General features: G+C 50.6%; 1 protein-coding gene across 1 annotated transcript in view; it reads right to left on the bottom strand.

Moving 5' to 3' along the window:
• CC2D2B (coiled-coil and C2 domain containing 2B) overlaps nt 1–23,166 on the bottom strand; it is a 1,912,120-nt gene extending 1,888,954 nt beyond the window's left edge. Inside the window, exons 1-2 of the mRNA XM_086919535.1 lie at nt 23,144–23,166; nt 22,884–22,951 (exon numbers count right to left, since the gene is read on the bottom strand). Of these exons, the coding sequence (XP_086775661.1) occupies nt 22,884–22,951; nt 23,144–23,166 (91 nt within the window). The remainder of the gene's footprint in view (nt 1–22,883; nt 22,952–23,143) is intronic.
• Nucleotides 23,167–23,581: the final 415 nt, after the last annotated feature.

Below are 23,581 nucleotides of genomic sequence, written 5' to 3'. Positions count from 1 at the left end.
TCCGCAACATTCTATTTGGAATAACTTTGGCACAGATTGACGAAATCTTCGCGAAATTTTCAAAATTTTTGGCCAGCTCTGGTCCGCTCCTATCCTAAATGTTTCACGATGATTCGTCACCAGTAACTTGTATTTCCTTCCATAGGAATCCATTGTCTGGTTTTTTGTCTATTTTCACAAACTAAAAATATACCTAAAAAATCCTTTGAATAACTTAAACGCATTCTTTCAACTGTTTACATGAGATGCACCAGTGTTGGATCCAGGATCCACCACTGAGTAAGAAAAAGTAACAATAACACTACACTACTTACCTGTTAAGGGAATTTTCTGCCATAGGATAGCATTGGTGATTCTATGTGAAAAGATTTCTGTGTCAACTTTTAAAATACAATAATATTCCTTAAAAATCACTACTGTAACCAAAACGCTTTTACTCAACTGTTTACAGGAGATGTCCAAAGACTGAATCTAGGATCCTGTGCTGGGGTTAGAAAACTAATCAATAAAGTAACTAATTGCATTTAACTAGAAATTCACATTGAGCTCAATGTTGATTGTGTCTGAAAATGTGTTGTCCATTGCAACAACTGTAACTACTGTACTTAAAAGTCTATTGCCTATTTGCAAAGTATTTAAACTAAAGTATTTCATACTGGGAAAGTATATTTTGTATTGTACTGTATAATGTAATTATAACATAATTAAAAAAATAAAATATCTAAAAATAAACAGTTTTGTTTTTTTCAGAACAAAATTTTATTTTGGTGTTGATAAATTGCATAGCAAGCACAGCACCCCGGGAATCGGAGGAGCTGTGAGCATCAGAATAGTAATCACAGTAAAGCAATTCAATCAACATTTCAGGAGGAAAAGATGCAACCAAGGCCCCCTCCCTCCACCCTCCCACTCCCCCAACCCAGACCCCCCCCCTGCACAGCGTTGAAAACATATTTCAAATACAGATACAGTAAGAAGCGTACAGTGTGTATGGCTCATGGCCCGGGCCCATCATCCAAGTGTCCCTCCACAGGCCGATCAGGTGGTGGCGGTTCCAGCCACAGTCCACGATAATCCGCCCATCGCTTCCAAATTTTATAATGTTTCCGGGGGCAGCCCCTGGCCACGAAAATCGGGCGTTCCAATCCCATGTAAAAGTCCAATCCCCTTTTCCACACTCCCACCAGAGGGGCTCTAGGGTCTTTCCAGGCACGGGCAATGTCTCTCTTGGCCACAATTAGGCCCAACAAAAGCAAATGTTGTTTATAAATGTTCCCACCATCCTGTTCCATGACATGGAGGAGACCCAACTGTGGCGAGCACGGAAGCTCCCAGCCCAGTACCTCAGACAGGCAGTCCCACACTCCAGACCAGAACCTCTGCAGTCCAGCACACGACCACACAGTATAGAAAAAGGTGCCCACATCCCTGCTGCATCTCAAACAATCCGGGGACCCAATCAGGCCCGCTTTCCACAGTCGTTCCCTCGTATAGTAGGCCCTGTGGAGGTACTTGAATTGAATGAATCGTAGACGTACCGCAATGGCAGCTCCTCTCGGAGCCTCAAGTGCTTCACTCCAGTCCTCCTCCTCAAAGGGACGAACATCTCCCTCCCATTTATTCCGTAGGTCATCTAGGGAAGTTGAGCAATGCGTCACTAGTGTTTGATAAATACTGGATATCTTTTTACTTTCTAAATCTCCCATGAATACTTTGGCCTCCAGTGGGCTGAATTCCGGTAGGGAGTCTAGGCCCCTAAGAGAGGGTGTAATAATGTGTCTAAGCTGTAGGTATCTAAAAAACTGGGTCTGGGGCATATCGTATTCCTCGCGAAGTTCCTGGAATGACTTGAGGGTCGTGCCCCTGACAATGTGCCCCAGGGCCTATATTCCAATTGCATCCCAGCCCTGAAACCCCGGCAGGGACGCCAATGATGGTAGTAGCCCATTTCGCCAGAGAGGAGTCTCCCTTGTAAGTTTGTTCCACCACCTCATGCGTTGGAGGGCAGCACGCCATATACGAAACACTATCTGGGTGACCACTGGGAGGCCCCTTCTCCTAGGTGCCGAGTAGAGTATGATGTGCAGCGTATCTGGGTCCATCAGGTACCATTCCAGGGCATAGGCCGGATCGCCCCGGTCTCCATACCACCACTCATTTAGGATCAGAATAGGCCTGATAATAGGACAGGATATCCGACGTCGCCAGGCCGCCACAGTATGTGGAAAGGAAACACGTGCGTAGCGCTACTCTCGCCACCCCCCCGGACCAAAGAAACTGACTAAGTGCTGAATTGACCTTTCTGAACCATTGTGGTGAGATGGGATAAGGGTGATTTTGTAACTGGTACAACAGGCGAGGGAGGGCCACCATCTTGAATATGGCCGAGCAGCCATACACATTAAGAGGCATGCGGGACCAGGTGGCCATGTCCGAACGCATGCGCTCCCACACTGGCACAACATTGCGCGACCAGGAGACACCACTCAAATCAGTCAAAAACACACCCAGGTATTGAAGGCCGCCCGTCGCTACCTGTAGCGTCCCCGCCCAAGGCCCTAGGCCATTGCGCTCTCCCAGCACCCACAACACCGATTTACGTTGGTTCAGACGGAGGCCCGACACCTCACCAAATATCCGCATGATGTCTAGAACCTGCGGTCCCGATTTATTCAGGTCAGTAAGAAAGAATAGGACGTCGTCCGCATACAGTGCGATTCTATCGGAGGGGCCCGCCTGCCACTCGACACCCCGCATCTGAGCATCTAATATCACCCATGCTGCCAACGGCTCCATGGCCAGGGCAAATAAGTAGGGCGACAGAGGGCACCCCTGTCTGGTGCCTCGGCCTATAGGGAAGGGATCGGACACCGCGCCAGCCACTCTCACGGACGCAGTCAGGTCCGCATATAGGAGATGTAGGTACGATAGTAAGCGGGGCCTGAGATTCAGGCAGGACAGAAGTGCGTGAAGGTAGACCCAGCTCACTGAATCAAAAGCCTTATCTATGTCGGCCAGTAAGAGCGCCGCAGGAATCCCCGCTGCCCGGGCCGCTTCCACCACCACCTGGGCGCATCTAATATTATGCCGCCTCGCTCTATGGGGCATGAAGCCGGCCTGGTCGGGATGAACAAGGTCGGTGATGTATGGGAGAAGACAGTTGGCCAGCGCCTTCGCCAAGATTTTCGATTCTGTGTTCAATAGCGAAATCGGTCTATAAGACTCGGGTAGGTCAGGGGGCCTACCGGGTTTGCAAAACACCACTATCTCCGCATGTCGCTAGTCCCTCGGAAGCCGGCCAGTCTCCCTGGCCGCCTCCAGAGCTCTACCGTAGTATGTACCCAACTGGAGATGGATTTTTTTGAAGAATTCACAGGGGAACCCATTGAGTCCAGGGGCCTTGCCCGCGTTTAATTCACTGAGGGCCGTTCCCAACTCCTCCGCCGACAACAGGAGGTCTAGGCGAGCGCGTCCCTCGTCCGAGATTGCTCGCGGCGGGAGGTCAGCGAGAAATTTGTCCACTTCCTCCGCCTGGAGGAGTTCCCGGGGGGCGTATTGGGCCGCGTAATACCGTGCACAACTGGCCGCCAGGGCCACCGGGACAGTCATGGGCATACCCTCTTCATCTCGAAGGCACGGCAGGGACTGGGGATGGAAGGTGCTCTGGCAAAGTCTGTATAGCATCGAGCCGGATTTATAGCCCCACTGGTAAATTCTACTTTGGGTCGCCAGCCACAACTGCTTGGCCTCATCGGGGGAGCGCTAGAGGGCGCACACGCTAATGGCCGCACTTCTGTGAGGCTCTGGCTGCCTGGCCAGAAACATCCTGCAAATATATGCTTCCCCTGTGAGTTGAAGCCTGAAACTCGCACCGAGTGTGGAAATACCAGTGCTGCTGGTTCTGCCCAACTTTGGTGAGGATCGGAGGTCCGGCGCCCGAGATACGGCGCGGTGAGCGGCCGCCGGGAGAAGACACCACGGAGGGCTGCAGAGGCGCACTGGACACTGGCCTACGCGAGGCCGCGGCTCCCCACGAGGCTGCTAGGCCTCGAAAGCTCCGACCACGGCCTGAGAGGCGGGCAACTGACAGACGGATCTTCGGGGGCTGATGGAGGTGAGTCTTGCCACCCCTAACAGTGCTGCGACGAGTGGCATGCCGGATCACTGTCTCTGAGACCGGGTGACACTCCCGGTATACACGGCACACCTCGCCTGGCCCTGCCGGAGGAGAAAGCGGCGCACCCGGCCCTGCTCCACGCTTCCCCGCCAGCCTCCCTGATTTACCTGAGGGACACTGCTGCCACCAGGCACAGCGACTAAGGGCCCGGAGGACCATCCGGAAGGTCGGACTTACGGTAGATTGTAGGGGCGGGGGGGGCCCAACATCACTGCACTGCCCTCCGCTTCCTGTGTGCCCCAGCCGGTTACGACTGCTCGTGCCTACTTGGACGTGCTGAAGCCTGGCTGCCAGCGCGTACGCTCCTTAGGCGCCCTGGACATTATAATTAGGGCGAGAATTTGCCGACCTGCTCATTGCCTTCTACTGCCCTGGGGGGATTCGTCACGTTGTGGGCTGCCGGCTTGAGTGCCTTTTACTGGCGGAGGGACACCAACTAGCTGCTCGTCAGTTACCGGCCCCGATTGGCACCAACAGACTGGGCACCATGGGCAAAAATGACGCTAAACAGGCGAAACTGTCTTTTGAGCCCCCAGCCACCAAAAAACCGCAGCGAGGCACCACGGCATCCAACGGTGCCCCAGGACCATCAAACGCTGAGGCGGCCCCTACACCAGTGGCTCCAGAATTGCGACTGCTTATCGACGAGATGCGCCAGGGCTTCGCGACAATCGTAGATAAGGTTGACCGCTTATCCTCCAGAATGGACGGAGTTGCACAAAAGATAGAAGTCCACGAAGAGCGGCTCACGGAGGCGGAACGGCGCATCTCCACTGCTGAGGACACATCCAACACTCACGAATCGCGCCTAACCCGAATGGATAATGTCCTCAGAGTAATCGCAGCTAAGAATGAGGAGTTGGAGGCGCGGAGTAGACGCAATAACATACGCGTCACGGGAGTTCCGGAATCCACCAACACCGGACGGATGGAGGACTACGTGGAGCGCATACTGATCACCGCAGTAGGGAAGGAGGCCTTCTCTAATCAGTTCATTGTGGAGCGGGCACACCGCTCCCTGGGCCCGGTCCCCAAACCAGGGGCGCAGCCACGTCCCATTATCGCCCGGTTACTCAATTACCGCAACAGAGACGCGGCGCTGAGAGCGGCCCGAACAAACCGGAACTTGACCTGTGACGGGGTGCAGTTCTCCTTGTACCCGGACTTCACACCCATGGTACAGGACCAGAGGAGAAAGTTTCTGGATGTGAAAAAGAAACTAAGGGACATGCAGGTAGACTACGCCCTTCTATACCCGGCACGCCTCAGGGTGACCCATCAGGGCAAACAGCACTTCTTTACGAACCCGCAGCAGGCTGAGGACTACGTAAAAAAACTTCGCGCTACTAGGAGGGACAGGCGCAACGATGAGGAGGAAGAGGCCGCAGGAAACCCAGTCGAGCAAGATGACTCATGATGGGGTGCTTATGCTCGTCTGGTCGATAGCTCCTGGATGCACTACGGATACTAATTTAGAAACTGTATGCTTTGGATGCTGGAACTGCCTTGCACTACCTGCGGAGACACCACTGAGGGCTGCCTTGCATCCTGAAGGGACTGCTGACCGATAAATGGCTTTTGAACATCTTATCCCAATGCAACTGTGGTGCTGAGATCGAGCGGATGTCTGTCGCAGCAGGAGGACATGTGGGCAGCGGAAGGCTTACAGGCGTCAAGGTTTTTTCTTGTATAGTACACTGCTGGCCTAGAAGGAGGCCGGAGTGATGAAGCCCTCACGAACGATTGATTACTGTACCGTCGCTGCACTGATGAAACTCACCCCAGGACATTTGCCCGTCCTCCGGATTGAAGGGTGGTGATGAGGAGCACTGGGATGGCGAGAGGGCTTTGACCTGCAGGGACGATACATGCCAGGCACCACCCCACCTTCTCTGTCTTTCCCGTATGTTACATGCGGGTCGGGGGGGGAGAGTTGGGGTGTTTCTGTGCGTACCTCTGATGTTCCCAAGAGGGAATTCCCCACATGGTTTTTCTATTGTTCTTGACAATGCGGGTTGGGGCGGGGGGGGGTCATGGTACTGGCAAGTTTGGGTTGCTTCAGTGGGAGGGGGGAGGGGATGGACAGCCAGGGTTGGGTGGCTGTGCATGGAGTATGAGGGGTTGTTCGTGTGTTGCATCGCTAGTTGTTGGAAGTGGCGAGTTTGATGCGTATGGCGTTTTTGGCAGGAGTACAGGTACTGTGGGGAGCATGTGTGTGAATATGGTTGTTCGATTGGCGAGACTGTACTGGGCAGCGGAGAGATTGACAATTGGTACATTTCGATTGAGAGCTGGAACACCAGCTGTTGGCTTCATTCAGGGATATGGTAACGCATGTAGGTGATGATACTTTGGATACAGTCACCGTAGTGTCCTGGAATGTCCGGGGACTCAATGACCCCCGGAAATGCAGAAATGTACTTGCATATCTAGATCGGCACCATGTGCAAATAGCGATGCTCCAGGAAACCCACCTTAGCCCGGGGAGTGCCCCCAGGTTTGCGAGCAGATGGGCATGTGTGAGAGAGTTTTCCTCCTATTCCACATATTCTAGGGGGACGGTAATATTGGTCAATAAGAGGCTGCCATTTCAAAAGTTGGGTGTGCGAGTGGATAAGGAGGGGAGGTATGTCATCCTTTGGGGGAGGCTGGGAACCGATGTGATAATGCTTGTGAATTGCTATGCACCTAACGTCGATACTCCTGGTTTTTTCTTGTCATTATGGGGCCACATGTTGGAGACCGAAGCCACGCACATTGTCTGGGGGGGGGACTTCAACTTATCGTTACGTACCACGATGGATAGATCGGACGGTAGTGGACATTACAACACGAAGGCCAGAGACGCTCTTCAGGGGATACTTACGGAGGCAGGACTAGTGGACAGTTGGAGGCACACACATCCAGCGGCTAGGGAAGGCACTCACTTCACAACACATGCACGCTCGTGGGCAAGGATCGACTACTGCTTTGTCTCACGGGGCCTCGCTGGGGGGATAGTTCAGGTGAAACATCTGCCTCGCACGTACTCGGACCATTGCCCGGTACTGACCGTCCTCGAAGTGCCAGGGCATACTAGGGTAAGGCCACCATGGCGGCTTTTCCCCTCGGCCTTACTGGACCCTGTCTTTAAACACGAACTCGGAGAAGAGATCGAGGCCTTCTTCCCTAGGAACAAAGGGTCTGTGGATAAGGTCGAAACCATTTGGGAAGCTTTTAAAGTCACTGTGAGGGGAGTCACGATCTCCAAAAGCTGTGGAATATTGAGAAGCATAGTGCGCACGTTAACTACACTGGAGGGGGAGCTTAGGGCACTGGAGGCGGAGATGGTAGGGAATCCCAGCCCTGACCTGGCGGCACGATTCAGAGCTAAACTGACGACCTATGAGGAGGAAGCAGCCAGGGAGGTAAAATTCCGGGGTAAATACTGGACAGCTAGGCGCTATTGTGAGGGGGACCGACCGGGGAAGGTACTGGCGGCACTCACGAGGCACCAGCGCTTTGCCTCCCATATCCTAGAAATCTCTGACAAGGAGGGGAGGATCCATCAGGACTCTAAGGGGATTCAAGCCACCTTCCTACAACACTACAAACGCCTATACTCCACGCAGCAGGAAGGTGAGGTAGAGTTCGGTAATTACCTGGAAGACATAGCGCTTTGCTGGTTAAGTGATGGTAACAGGGAATTCTTAGGGTGCCCTTTCGAACTGGACGAGATTAGAGAAGCGATCATGTCCCTCAGTAATGGCAAAGCAGCAGGACTAGACGGCCTACCGGCCGAATTCTATAAATGTTACATCGATATCATGGCGCCGGTACTGAAGGAGGTCTTCGAGGAATCGCTGGAGGTGGGGATACTGCCAGGATCCATGAGGGAGGTGGCGATCACCTCGCTGCTGAAGCCGGGAAAGGACCCAACGGACACTGATGCCTATAGACCCCTGTCGTTGCTGAACTGTGACGCGAAGATTCTTGCGAAAGTGTTGGCAACTAGACTGTCCCTACTTATGACTACTCTTGTACTGCCGGACCAATCTGGCTTTGTCCCGGGGAGAGCCACATCTCACAATCTGCGCACGTTATTTTCTCTAATTCCTTCCATTGCACCCGAATTGCCGGTTGCTGCTGTGTTTCTGGACGCCACCAAGGCGTTCGACTCAGTGGAGTGGGGTTATCTGCTGGCTATCTTGGGCAGAATGGGGTTCCCCCGGATATTTATTGCCTGGGTGACATTGCTATACACTTCCCCAGTCGCCAGGGTCGTCGTCAACGGGGTGCTTTCGGCACAGATGCCGATCACGAGAGGGACTAGGCAGGGGTGCCCCTTGTCGCCCTTACTATTCGCCCTGGCTATAGAACCGCTGGCCTGCAGAATACGACAGTTACACAAAGACAAGGCCTTTAACTGTAACCAGCGGCAGATTGGCATCTCCCTCTATGCAGACGACGTCACCCTATATGTGCGCCATCCACGAGACAACCTCAATCCGCTTCTGAGGGAATTTGTAGCGTTTGGAAGCATATCCGGTGTACATATTAATTGGCAAAAGTCGCAATTCTTCCCCCTCACGGCCTCGGTCACCCGATTTCCGCTGGATTACCCCTTGGAATGGTGCAATTCTGACTTGAAATATCTGGGGATTGAAGTATCGCTTACTAAGGAGGACACTATCCGCTTAAACTATGGTGTAGCCATTACACGACTGGCTGACAATGTGACTCGCTGGCTGGCACTCCCGCTCTCGATGGCAGGCAGAGCCTCCCTGATCAAGATGGTCGTCCTCCCACGCTTCTTATATCTATTTCAAAACATACCATACTACCCAGGCGCTTACTTTTTCAAAAGACTTCGCTCTGAGCTGCTTCGCCTTTTCTGGGGAGGTAAACAACCACGCCTTAGTTGGTCGGTCTTGATGCAGCCGTATGATAGGGGTGGATTCGATGTGCCCGACTTGGAAGTATACTATCTCAGTGCGCAGGCGCAGCATGCTTATCACTGGATTCGTCCCGTTCCCTTTATGCCACAGGTCGCTGCGGAGGACTGGATCGTGCATCCACTCCCGCTCGAGGGCATGCTGATGGGACTGGTTGGGGATGTTGAGACGCCCGCCGCTACTGTGACCTGTACGATTGATGCCCGGCGGAGAGTGGCCAAACTGCTGGATGCCCCCATGCTCTACTCGCCGGCATTGCCTCTGGCATACCATCCGAGACTATCACTCTTACTGGAGGGAGGTTTCCGATCGATGTGCCACCGCATACACCTCAATACGTGGGGAGACCTATTTCAGGATGGATTGTTCCGCACCAAGGATCAGATGTTCCAGAATGCTCCCCCGACTCCTATGGAGGTGTTCTACTACATCCGCCTCCGACAGGGTATGCGAGATATTCTCCCTAACTTCCCGGAGGAACCAGGGACGGTATTACCATTGCATGTCATGCTCGTATCGGATGGCACACACTTGGTGTCTAAACTCTATGCTGCCGTTCGTGAGCAGCGCCCGGTTGTCCTGTCTAAAGCACGGACTGCCTGGGAATCGGAACTACCGGTCGCACTCACGGATGAACAGTGGAGGTACTGCTGCTCGGTCACGGCTAGAATATCCTCCAGTTGCCGAATGAAAATTATTCATTATAAGTTTGTGCAAAGATATTATTATACACCAGTCAGAAAGTTGAGGTTTCGCCTTTCGGCGGATGATAGGTGCGCTAGATGTCGGATGGAAGGCGCGGGTTTCCTGCATCTTGCCTGGGACTGTGGAGCAATACAGACTTACTGGAGCCAGGTACATGCCGCCCTCCAGGTTATGATTGCTGGCCCTCTCCCTATGGACCCGATAGTGATGCTGCTAGGATATACCAGGAATGTGCCCAAATCGGATCGTAAATTTGTTGACATTGCGTTACTCCTCGCTAAGCGGAGGATTGCTTGCAGATGGGGAAGGGGGAGGGCGCCAAAGTTTAAGGAATGGTTGGACGACCTCCAATACTGTCAGGAACAACGTGGCGTGTATGCGGAACTGCTACCCGCCCGCTGCGCTCCCGGTGACTTCTGGTCCCCCTTACAGGTATACTGGCTGGCTCAGGCGACGCAAAGTGACTCCTCTGGAGACGACGAGCCGGTCCCGGGCCCATGAGCGTATCAGTACTTTACACTTCATACACCCCACTACACCCCACACTACATGCTGAGCATAGTGCCGCCTAACTCGGGATAAGACGACGAGCCTGTTGGTGGAATGCTGTGGGGGAGACTTGGGTAATTGTGGTCCGTGAGATACGGCTCTAGTGACAGAATTCCGCTAACCCTCCCATCATCGTGGCACTAAGGGATGGTGGAAATGTATACACAATGTATACTGCAATAGCATGGAGCGAAGAGCGACACAGTGTTGGGAAAGTACAGCATACCGTCCTCAGGTGAATCTCATGTTCTACACTCATATACATATCACACGCTGAGGTACAGGGCGGGGATGCGCACACTAGATACACAAGGAGCGTGCCACTGCACAAGGCTACGCAGTTAGCTGACTGATACAGACAACGACGATACAGGATTGGGACGGACCGCAATAGTGTACCTATTTGACTAATGTCCCAACTGTACGCGGGGAGAGGTGGTTTCCCTTTTCCGTATGCCCTCCCCCCGGTTGGATAGGATGAGAGGACTCTAGCCACTTGACCGCCCACTGTGGGACAATGGGAAGTGTGTATACATTGTGCTGGCCGCAGTATTGATGGTGAACCTAATGCTCATCTTTTTCTTTCTCTCTAATGAATGTACCAAACATATTGCCATATTGAATTGCAGATGCTGTAACTGTCATGCCTTTGTGTTGAACGCATATAATAAAGGTTTAAAAAAAAAAAAAATAACTGCTTGGCCTCATCCAACTGCAGGGAGGCGTACGCCTGCTGTAACAGCAGCAGTTGACCCACGTCCTCCTCACTCCCACTCATACGGCAACGTTCCTCCTGGGCCCGAACACGGTCAGCGGCTGTCACAATATCTGTCGCGCGCGCCCTACAGGCAGCCGCACACCAAGCAATGTCTACCCCTCAAAGTGTAGGCTTCAGGGCCTCCCAGAGTGTCCCGGCGTCTATGTCAGGGTTATCGTTCTCATTCCGGTAATGTGCAATAGCCTCCCTCATGTGTGTTTGGTAAGGTTCCTGCTGCAAATGCCATGTGGAGAGGCGCCATCGAAACGGCTGCCGTCGTTTGTCTAAGAGTAGGTCCATCGCTACCGGGGAGTGGTCCGATAGACCGCGGGGCAATATAGATGTGGTACCTACCCTCCCGACCCAGGCATGGGGGACAAATAGGTAGTCGATCCTAGAGAAGGACTTATGTACCGCTGAAACATAGGTGTACTCGTGACATTGGGCGTGTTGGTGGCGCCACACGTCTACCCACCCCATTCCTCTCACCATGCCATTTAGTTTAGTGGGTGTGTCCGGGGGCAACTCGCCTCCTAGCCTGCATCTATCCATCCGCGCATTCATCACGTTGTTCCAGTCACCACCAACTACTGCCATAACATCCGGCATCCCGGCCCACACAACAAACAATTTTTCAATAAGGGCTCCCTGCAGAGGGGGCGGGGCATACACACTCCCAAAAATCACTGATTCAGTGCCTATCTTACCCTGGATGAACACATATCTACCTTGAGTGTCAAGCCATTGAGTTTCATGAACATAGGACAGCCTACGGTGCACCAAGACGGCCACTCCTCGAGAGCCCCTCGCAAAACCGGCATGGTACACTTGCTGAAAGCCATACCACTGCAGGCTAAGGGTCTTAGTACCCATAAGGTGAGTCTCCTGCAGCAATAATACGTCGGCCCTGTCCTTCTTCCCCTGTTGGAGGACCGCCCCCCTCTTAATCCTGTCCAACATCCCCCTCACATTCCAGCTCACAACATGCAGCAAAGCCCTCTGCAGGCCTGATTCAGGGGTATTAACCGCCATCTATGGGCAGAAAAATTAACATTCCGAGCATATGAGACCACACACACACACCTCGCCTCAATAGTACATGAAAGAACACTGTGCAATTCAATGCCTCCCGCCTCCCCGTGCCCCTCCTCCACAACCCCTCAATAAGCCCCCCAACCTCCCCCCCTCCCAGGTCCCACCAACAACAGCCCCACTCCCCCCCACCCCATACCTCAAAAACGCTGAAGTATCTGTCGCGGTATAGGTCAACTCTGGCCCCCAACGGGAGGCCAGAGATCCGCTATGCCAATGGATCCCCATGAACTACCAACTTCGCCCCCTCTCAACCCTCCCCAACAAAACTCCTCTAAAATGAGGGGTTACCGCCCTACAGTCCATCCCCCCCCCAACCCGCACCCCGCGACTGTAAATCCACAAGTATTCGCCAGTGTTAATGTAACCATTAGTGTAGACCACCTCCATGCAGGCCGGCAATTGCCACTACGCGGCCTGTACCACAATCCGCAAGTCAAAGAGTCACCCCTCACCACTTCACTCCTCACGGATCCACCATCGGAAAGTCGGGGGGCTTAGGGCCAGATGTAGGTAGCCCTTTACCGATCGGTAACGGTCGAAAATACCGATTTTTGGCCCTTACCGATCGGTAAACAGCCATCGAGATGTAGGGAACGAAAAACATAAAGAATCGGAGTGAAAACCGAATCGGAATGAGCACCGAATGGGAAAGAATCCGATACGTACATACCGAAAATCGGACATGTAACGATTCGGAAAAACACCGATTCGGATGCAAAGACCGAATCGGTCCATGTACCGAATCGTTCGTGACACCGAATCGGAAAATCACCGAATCGGTCCATTGACCGAATCGTTAGTGACACCGAATCGGATAATCACCGAATCGGTCCATTGACCGATTCGTTAGTGACACCGAATCGGAAAATTACCGATTCGGTCCATGTACCGAATCGTTAGTGACACCGAATCGGTAAATCACCGATTCGGTCCATGTACCGAATCGGTAGAAAGACCGATTCGGACATGAGCCGAATCGGAAAACATGCCGATTCGTAGGAATCGCCGATCGGGAAATTCCCCGACTCCGACAGTTGGGGAGATGTAGGGAGGCACAGAAGCACCGAAATCGGCTCAAAATCGGTAGAATCCACTCGGTATTTACCATGGATTGCAATCAGGTGGTAACCAACTCCAACCCATATAAACAGTCCCAAAATGCATTGCAACTTGCAGGATGGCAGCTTTCTATGTCATTGCGAGGCGGCTACGGCTACAGCAGGAAGGACAGAGGGAATGGCTAAGAAATTAACAGGTCTACAGACAGAGGATAACCCTGTTCATGCTCACAGAGGCAGAGATACTACAGAGATACAGGCTGGACTCTGACACCATACTTGAGCTCATCAGGGATCTCAAGCCATTCTTGGACCACCACACCCCAAGGGCACACGCCATCCCTGCGCACGTCCAGGTGCTATGCAGCCTACACCTGCTAGCGTCTGGCAGCTATCAAAGTGGTGTAGCAGCAGCAGGAGGGGTGAGCCAGAGCAGCCTGTCAAGGTTCTTCCACACATTCCTTGACGCCATGATAGACAGGATGGACCAATACATCTCTTTCCCTGCAACCCACGCAGAACTGCTACAAACCAAAGCTGACTTCTACCAGATGGCACAATTTCCCCAAATCATCGGTTGCATAGATGGCACGCACATTCCGATTTGCCCACCAGCGGACACCGAATACATATACCGCAATCGCAAGTCTACACACACCATCAACGTGCAGGTGATCTGCAATGCAAAGTGCACCATCACAGACCTGGAAGCAAAATTTCCAGGGAGTACCCATGACTCCTATATTTTCCAACAGAGCGGCATATATGCACGGCTGATGGCTGGCGAATTTGGAGAAGGATACCTCCTAGGTGAGACACATCATGAGACCCCCATGACACATAGTAGGTAGGTGTAATACATGTATGCATGTGTCTAATGTGACCCCTTTCTCTTCCAGGCGACAGTGCATATGCCCTCCGCTCATTCATACTCACCCCCTACCTCAACCCCTCCACACCCAGCCAAAGGAGGTATAACCGGGCCCACATACGCACAAGGAATGTTGTCGAACGGACCTTTGGCATCTGGAAAAGTAGATTCAGATGCCTGCACAAGAGTGGAGGTGCAAGGCAGTATACCCCCATCACCTGCTGCAAGATCATAGCTGTATGTGCAATGTTACACAACCTTGCGGTAAAGAAGGGCACTGAGGTGGAGTTGTCTGACTACGAGGACCATGACGACGACGAAGCTGTGCCACTGACACAGCCAGCTGGGGTGTGTACGCCAAGTGATGGCAGATACAGACGTGAGGAGATCACTGAGAACTATTTCTGACTGAGTACAGATGCAAAGACAGCCAAATGTTGCTTGGAAAAAACAAATTTTAATAGTGTAGCACCACAGTTACAGCACTGATGTGCTACAAAAAATGGAGTATGGTAAATAAAATACAGTCCAAGGTACTGGTTGCCTCACCCGCCCTTGCCAGGCTATTTTTTTGCCCGCTTGCCAGACCCACTGGGGTGTCCCTCAGCCCCCTCTGAATGCCCAGCAGCATCAGCAGAGCGCCTGGTGCTCCTCCGTGGCTCAGACGCAGCGCTGGCCGGGCTGCTGCGGCTGCTGCTGTCCCCAGCATCACCCAGGTCCAGGGCCGGATTGGAGGCGGTGTTTGAAATTATCATGGCCTCCATGGCAGTGGTGATCCGGGCCATCCCCCTAGTAAGCTCAGCCGTATGCTGACTAAGGACGGATTCTTGGTTGGCGCTGCGATGGCACAGTTGTGCCGTCGCCGCTGCAAGGCGGCCCATGGCGCGGTTCAGAACCCGGGCATCCCGCCTGCGCACCAGCTCATGCTCCTCCTGTCTGCTTGCTGAGTGGGTGATGGCAGTGGTTAGCCTGCCTAACCCTGCTGCCACCTCCTTGTTCGATTCCACCACGGCCTGGAATCCCTTGACCAACTCTCCCATCTGCATGTTGTGCTGCAGGAGCTGGCGTTGGCAGGCCATAGTGGATCTGGCTTGTTGCCTCTGGATTTTCACCATTTGTCCCTCCAGGCCCAGGAATACACTGCCCTCCCGTGCTGGTGCAGCAGTGGTGGTGATGTTACGGCGCCGGGCACTGCTGCTTCCGGCCTGCTGAGTGGGCTGGGGTGCCACTGGTGGGGGGGTGATGCTGGGCGGTCCCTGAGCCCCTGCTCCCGGGACAGGTTGAACAGGTGGCAAGGCCACGGTTGTGGCAGGAGCTGGGGTAGGCGGAATGGTGTCCCTTGTAGGGGAGTTCTCTGGGGAGAACCGCAAGGGGGGTGTGCTGGGCATTACTGGGGAGTGCAGTGTATCGAAGTCAATGACCAGGACTCCCTCCATTCCTAGCCCTGGGGTGTCTCCTTCCTCCTCCTCCTCCTGGCCTGCCTGGCTGGTGCTCGGCCCTGCGACTGCAGTGTCGGACGGTGCTGCTCCCTCTGATGCTGTTCCGCCTGATGGGGCCCCTAGGTACAAAGAAGCATTTGTAAACTGAGTGCCGATGTATTACAGTCAGTACAATTATAGCATTCCACATGTCCTTGCATCTTCTTACACTGTGTCACACTGTTTCCTGTCTTGTGATTCTGCACTGCCAGATTTAGCTAACTTCTGCTGACTACATGTACCATGATGCTTGTCTCTTGTATGTTGGTGACAGTACAGTGCTGGGGTTTGCCTATGCATTGTGTCTAATGGGGAGGTGTCTGGTAGGGTGTGTCATGATGCGCATGCTTCTTACCTGTAGCTGTGGCTCTCGCAGAGCTGTCCAGGGTCCCGATTCCAACGACACTCTCCCTCTCAATAGTGCTGGAGACCAGTTCCTCCAGCTCGGTGAGGGGTGGCGCCGGGTTCCTGCCTCCTCCTGTGCCTCCAGCCTGCCTCTGTATCTCGGCCATCTTCCTCTTAGTGAGGCTGCGGATGTCATAGAACCTTTTTTTAAGTTCTTCAACAGACCTGGGGGTGACACCCGCAGCATTCACCTTCTGGGCGATGTCGGCCCAGATTCTCCTCTTGGTGCTGTCTGGCACGTTCAGGGACAGCTTGCCAAACAGCTGGCGGTGCACCCTCACCACCTCCTCGACCAGCACCTGAAGTTCGGTGGTGGTGAACTTGGGCTTCCTCTTCTGGGAGGACTTCTGGCTGTCTGACTGCTCTGCCATGTTCTCCAGTTCAGTTGGCAACCTCCTACTCCCACTGCTGCAAACTGTGAGTGTTGAGCTCAGGCTGGCTCTCCAGAAACTTCTTAATTAGCTGCACCTGCCAGTGTTGCCACTCCCTGTTTGGGTGGGGGAGGGGGAGCCACCTCATTGGCTGAATCGGCTTTTGCCGATTCGGCTTTTACCGAATCGGTAATATCCGATTCGGTAAAATCCGATTCGGTATTAACCGATTCGGTAAAAGCCGATTCGGTTCCTTCAATGCATTCCTATGGGCTTTTTCGCCATGGGTGTGTTTTCATGGCTACGAATCTATGATTGCCGAATCGGATTTTACCGATTCGGCTTGTACCGAATCGGTATTCGCCGAATCGGGAATATCCGATTCGGTGGTAGCCGATTCGGTACGTTCCGATTCGTTGTTAGCCGATTCGGTACTTTCCGATTCGGACCGAGCCGATTCGGAACGTACCGATTCTCATTACCGATGCCGACCGAATCGGTATTCATTCGGTTTTTTTCCCTACATCTCGTTTTCCGATTTCTAAATACCGATTCGGCCCGCCTCGGTATTTTGAAATCGGAAAATCGCGTTTACCTACATCGGGCCCTTAGTCTCTTCTGCAGTCCCCTTCTTAGCCGGGGAGCGTTTCTTGGAGCGTGATCTCCAGTTGCTTCTGCTGCGCGAGCGCCTGGGCGTCCGCGGCGGCGGCGCCGAAGAGGATGAGTCCGAGTCTCTAGCTGGCGGCGTGTGAGGCCGAATACGTACAGTTTCATCCGTCCAAGTAAAGACTTCTTCAGGGGAATTAAAGAAGAGAGTGCGAGATTGAAAGATTACTCGCAGCCGAGCTGGGTAAAGCAGAGCGTATTGGATCTTAAGGCCCCGCAGGCGGGCTTTTGCGGCCGCGAAGGACTGCCGCTGATGTTGCACCAACTGTGTGTAGTCTGGGAAGATCATGATCCGTTGATTATTCCACATGAGGGGTTCTTTTAGACGGGCCTGTTTCAGGATCGTGTCCCGATCGTGGTAGTTGAGCAGTTTAGCTATCACCGGTCGCGGTCGTTCACCCACTGGTGGCTTCTAAGCGAGTGCCCTATGAGCCCGCTCGATGATGAAGCAGCGGGAGAGGGACTCCGCCGGGATCCAGCCCTCCAACCACTCAGTAAGAAAGGCTTCCATGTTTCCCTTCTCACAGTCCTCCGGAAAGCCGACAAAGCGCAGGTTGTTGAGTCGAGCTCGCCCTTCGGCATCCTCAGCTCGGAGAGCTAGGCCCTTTTGTATGCCCTCCATATTGGCCACTCGTTTCTTCAAAGCCGCCATTTCGCCCTCCACTCCTGTGATCCCGGTTTCAGCTTCCGTGATATGGGCCACTGCGTTGCGCAGATGTTGTTGCAGCAGGGTCACATCGGACCCAACGGCCCCAATTTTAGCGTCCAATGTATCCCGGGACTGGGTGATCGCCGATAGGAGGGCGGCATTGTCCGGTCCAGCGGTCTGTTGGCCTCCCGAAGCTCCGGAGTTACCACTCGTGCCCGTGAATTTGTCGAGTGTTCCTTGTTTCGAGGTCCCGCCGCCGCTCCCGCCTCTGGTCATGGTGGGCGGTAGGGTGGGTAGTCATCAGGTCACCACCGCAGGTCATTACAATAGGCAGCAGTGGGTCGTGAGGCCTATGCGTGGATCCGCCGCCCACCGCCTGCTCCGGCCGCTAGTGTGCCAGGCCTCACAGAATGGGCGCCAGGGGAACTCCACCGGCCTCGAACGCGGCGCACTCACTCGTAGATATCAGGGGGCCGTCGCGGCCCTACAACATTTAAGGATGTTCTTAATGCAACTCTGGCTTCCGTTGTTGATCCTTTACCCCCATTTTTAATTGCTGAAATTAGCACATTCTGAGCCAAACTACAATCGCTGTTATATCACCCATGTGTTTTATGGGTTTATTTGGCATGGTGGCTTTGATGCCCTGTACAAAATGTTTCAGGGTGCCAAACAATAAAGCATGAATTTTTGTTATGCAGGAAACAGTAATATTTGAATTGCTAAAAGAAGGAAGCGCTGGTATTAGAGTATCACATCTATCCTTTACAAGAATCAATTTACAGCCATTTCACATTCTTTCTATTACTGGAATAGACGCCGCACATATGTAGGCACTGCCAGATCCATCATTAAATCCATTTCAAGTGTCAGAGCCTCTGGCTCATATTCAATGTCCACCCTCGCAGACTCCAGTATAGCAACCATTGAATGCCACATACGAAGATCCAGCAATACACAGCTTATATTGTGCATGTATTTACTAATACTGCTCCTAAAAGTTCAGGACTACCATCTTATGGAGAACAGCTATTAAATGTCCGCAGGCCATACCACAATAACATGGCTACAAACTGGAGAGTCAATTAACTTATGGGTTCTCTGGGAGACAAAACTAGCACAAGCATGCCCCAATATTGATTCTCATTCCAAAAGATTTCTCCGTTAAGACATTCAAGGAAAAGTTTACATTTCACACTGACCTCCAGGGGAATCAGGAAGGAAGAAGCTTAAACCAGGCTATATGTTTCTATTTCACCTCAGTGTGGATTGTTTGTCATGCCCAGAGTGAGTGTAAGACAATTGTGGGCTAAAACTGCTAGGGAAGTAAGATGTGCCTCTGCCTTTGATACAAAAACAAGCCTGTAACATTAGCTCACAAGTATGAATGTATGCATGTGCACCACTAGAGATACTTATGATTTAAGTATTCCCTGAAAGAAAGAGATGTATATCTTTACATGTGTTTCTGGAAATCTGTGGCTTGTAGATAGAATCAGAGAGCTAATGCACTGCTGCGACAGGTGAAGTAAAGTGGGCTACTGTGCCTGTTGAGTACAAATGTGTATTCAGCTTGAGTGATTTTACATAGAATTTCCAGGACCCAGATAACTAGGTGGTCCAGCATGTAAGAGGTTTTTGCATGGCCAGGTTCACAAATGTTATATGGGCCTCTCTAACTTTAAAAAATCCTCCAAGGAAAGAAAAAACACAACAGCTCCAGTATCTTGCACCATCTAATTGTATAGCTATGTTGGCTGTCTCCATCAAGGATTAGGGCAGTCTTGGTTTAGAATATATACATTTTTCAACAGGAGTGAGTGATCCTCAAAAAGCACAACTCCTGGAGAATAATGCCCCATCAGATGGTCATTGCAGGTGGGGGGGACAAGGTATATACAATTATGCTTAATGTTATATTTCCCTGCATACATTTACCAGTGTGGACCAGAATGCATTCTCCATCCTGTACAGGTCAGTGCTAAACTAAAGTCATATTTCCCGAGGCGAGAGAGGATATAAGTTTAAAAGTAATCAAGCCAAGGCTACACTACATTTGAAGTATTGTGAAACCAAAACTACATCTTGCAATCAGCTATTCACACAGGTAAATTACATTTGTGATTTGTAATACATTTGTAATTTACATGTCTAATTTACTCTTACTATTATCAGTAACTTTACTACTTTTAGCTATTCACAAAATACGGGTGTAAAAGTTAATCAAAAATGTAGATGTACACATCTCCACTCCCTGAAAAAGCAAGCGGAGCCAAATTTATGAGTGTAAGTTACTACTGCCAAAAAGAAACAGTAGTAAGTCTAGCACCACACATGGCCAGCCACTCATACTGCAACATCTTCTCATAGGAAATAATAGAGGTAGGGACTTGAAATAAACCCCATAGGAGCTTAATTTACATCAATCTTTAACTAGAAAATAGTTTTACTTACTTTTTCCAAGATTAATAAACATTTTCACTTTTCTCTATACTTTACCATAAGGAGGCTCTTTTCCCCAACTGTGAAACCTCTTTACACAAAAGTACATGGAAAATTAAAAAAGTTTATTTAACTCGACAAAAAATGTGTATAAATATTTTTATGTTAAATAATATTTTACATTCTTTTTTACTGTAGAACTAAAGAAAAAATACTACAGCACTATTGATTTCAATTTTAATTTCATTGTCTATGGAACAGTGTTGCAGTAACAGTGGTTGGCAAGTGTAGTGCTGGTCTTAAGCCTTAAACTGAAGCAGTTTATTGCTATTTTGGATCCCTTTTAGCTCTAGTATCTTTAGAAGTACATTTTGTAAATAGCAATGGGATTACTCTTTTGTGGGTAAATGTTTGTCCCTCCTTAAACCCCTACCTAGCCCTGCCTATAGCCCTCCTTACTCCTCCTTAAACCCTTTCAATTTAGTAGTAAGTATGCCCCTTTTTTTCCAAGTCATTCCTCCAGGCCCCCCACATTTACTACTTAGGGGCTTATTTTGATGTTGGGCGGGTGGTCCTGACCTCCTAATCACGATGCGAATACACATGGTGTGGTCGCATACTCCCATTCCTCTACAGGAGCTCATGTTGTTGTATAGCGTTTTAGGACCCTAGTGTAATTTTCCTAATTCATGCCCTTATATAGGTATAAAGTACTGTATCCTTATATAGGCATAGAAATCATAACCATATTAAGACATAGCTCAAGTAGTCCTAATATGGCTTGGCTACTTCCACTAGTTCCGAAAATCTACAACGATTTCTTGTAAAAACCCGCCTTCAGCAGTCAGGGACTTCCTCCTGCATGAATATTAATTTATCCAAGAACTCATAGAGTTTTCAGAGATTTAAGTCTTTAATGATGTTATTATGTCCAATCTAACGTCAAACTCGGCACCTTCAAGGTATAAATATGCCCACACTTGTCCAAACAAACACACGTGGTTTGGAGCAGTTCGACTATCTACTTGCCCGACGCGCACTGCTGCAGCAAGTGCTGAAGGAAGCCGACCCTCCAGCTGACACACTGAGAGACGCTGTTCTTTCTCCAGCCGAGAAATCCAGCTCCGATGTTTCCAGGCTACCCTTGCGGGTTGCTGGGAAATCGAGTCCTGAGAGAGAGATACCAGACCTCCTACATTCTAAAACCAAGGTACGGAGCTGATTAGACCCTAGGAGAATTATTGGATTAGATTCTTGGCAAAGAATACTGAAACTAAGTTACACCTCACTTACTTCTTCCCTTGTACTAGACCTAGGTTAGGTATACCGGGGTAGGCATACTTTAGAAGCACCAGTTGAGTACTTTTAGTCATTATTTATCAATGTATGTATTTTATGTACTATATGGCTTAGAAACCATATCATGCTTTTACAGTATTATTTTATAATACTCTTCGTACTGTACGCATTGTACTTTACAACAAGTATTACGATTGTAGCAGTTCATTTCTTATGCTTGAGAAAGAAGACTGTTCAATAAATACCTTTTATTGAAAACGCCCATCTCTCTATTTCTCTGCACCTCTGGTGAAACAAAGCATGCACGATTGACTGAGTGAAATAACTATCTATTGTTTCCGCGACTCTAGAGATATATTTCTTATTCTTGGGGAACAAAGTTGTCATGTTTTAAGCGGTTGCAGAAACTAATCCCTTCTTGTTCATTCGAGAAAGTTTCTAGTGACCTCTGAGCTAGCTGGCACATACACAATTAAGTCTAGTATATTCGGTAGAGACCTAGTCGACCTCAGTCCTACGTCTAAACTACAGGATATACTATTCCAATGCGCAGAGCCTATTGGGAATATAGAAACTGCACTACAATGTTACCACAAGCTCCCATAGAGGAATAGGAGTCTCTGTTCACCTCAAGGTGCCTGCCACAAGGTGCAGGGATCAACAAGGGGCCACATATGGCGCCCCCTCTGCCCCCAACTGGAGGCCGAAAACAGAAGGGGGCCCTGCCAGGAGCCCCCAAACATGCTTTCTGACAGGGTTTCCATGGCTGAAAGGCCGTCATGGAAACCCTGCCGAAAACCGTGCATCGTAATCCAGAAAGCAGAAATGCCTTCCAGTTGAATTATGGGCCGGTCTCCGTCTGGCAGACGGCCTCCTGGAGCCCATCAGAAGCCAGCCAGAATGACTGGCCAGTTTCAATTCGGACCGCTGTAACATAATCAGCCAGTTGGAATTGAACATGACGATGAGTGTCGCAAAGCCTCCGACCTGAGGTCGGAGGCTTTCTGACACTCTTCAAAATCGGCCCCTAAGTAGTAAATTTACATGGTGAAGATCTTCCTATAGAAAATATAAGAGAGGTTGGTGTAGAGATTTACACTCGTAGGTTTGTGAATATCATTGTTTTAGTACTTTAGTAGTACTACTGCTTTACTATTAAATGTAATACAAAATGCAGTTCTGGATTATGCCCCATAGTGTTTATCTTTAGCTGTGCCTTTATGAAGAGCAGCCAGAAAGTGTGACAAATACCCTAAAGCATTAACAGCAGTACCATCAAATACATTAGGAAAATCAAACTTCAAATAAGAGCAAATTAAACTATGCCAACAATATATTTTCTGTTTTCACACCCACACTGTGACTTTCCTATTCTTCATTTCTTGAAACAGAACCACACATGAAACATTTCAAAAGATAACCTTCCTTGGGTTCTTCATAGAAAAATAAATCTTGCTGCTTCTTCTCATTTCCCATTGTGTCTACAATATTCACCCTGAAACAGAAATTAAGAAACAGGGCAGAGTCTTAGAATGCAGTGTATTATAATGTATTATCAAGGATTATGTAACATCTGGTCAATTCAAGTTGATGTTCTTAATGACCACAACAGAGTTGATATTTTACTCTTGTTTTGACATGTTACATTTTTAACGTTATTTTGTACATTTGTTTATGTGCCACTGACCTCTCCAGGCCCGGACTGGCCATAGCGGCCACCGGGCAATCCCCCGGTTCGCCGCACGGGTGGGGGCCGGTTTTGAGCCCCTGGGGCCAATTTTGTTACAAGGCGGTTTTTGCAGCATAGCTGCAAAATCGGCCTTGCAACAAAATCGGCCGAAAACCGGCCCTAGCAAAGCGCTCGGCGGCACCTCCAACCCCTAGTGGGGAGGGGGGGCCGGCCGAGCAGTTTGCCAGGGCTGGTTGTGGTTCCCAGTCCGGCCCTGGACCTCTCGCAAGGTTTCCAAAAGGTATATTGTTAGTAAAATAAATTACTATGGTATGTGTGTTAAACCTGTCAGCCTTACGGTGGTATTTCCCCAAACGGTTTGCTAATTTATATTGTAAATTGATACTTGTATAGCGCACTACTCACCCGCAAGGGTCTCAAGGCGCTTGTACGAAT

This window comes from Lissotriton vulgaris, chromosome 5 (assembly GCF_964263255.1).
Source record: "Lissotriton vulgaris chromosome 5, aLisVul1.2, whole genome shotgun sequence".
NCBI classification, from domain to species: domain Eukaryota; kingdom Metazoa; phylum Chordata; class Amphibia; order Caudata; family Salamandridae; genus Lissotriton; species Lissotriton vulgaris.
Note: the sequence above shows the minus strand (reverse complement) of the source record. Positions and strands in the feature narration are given on the sequence as shown.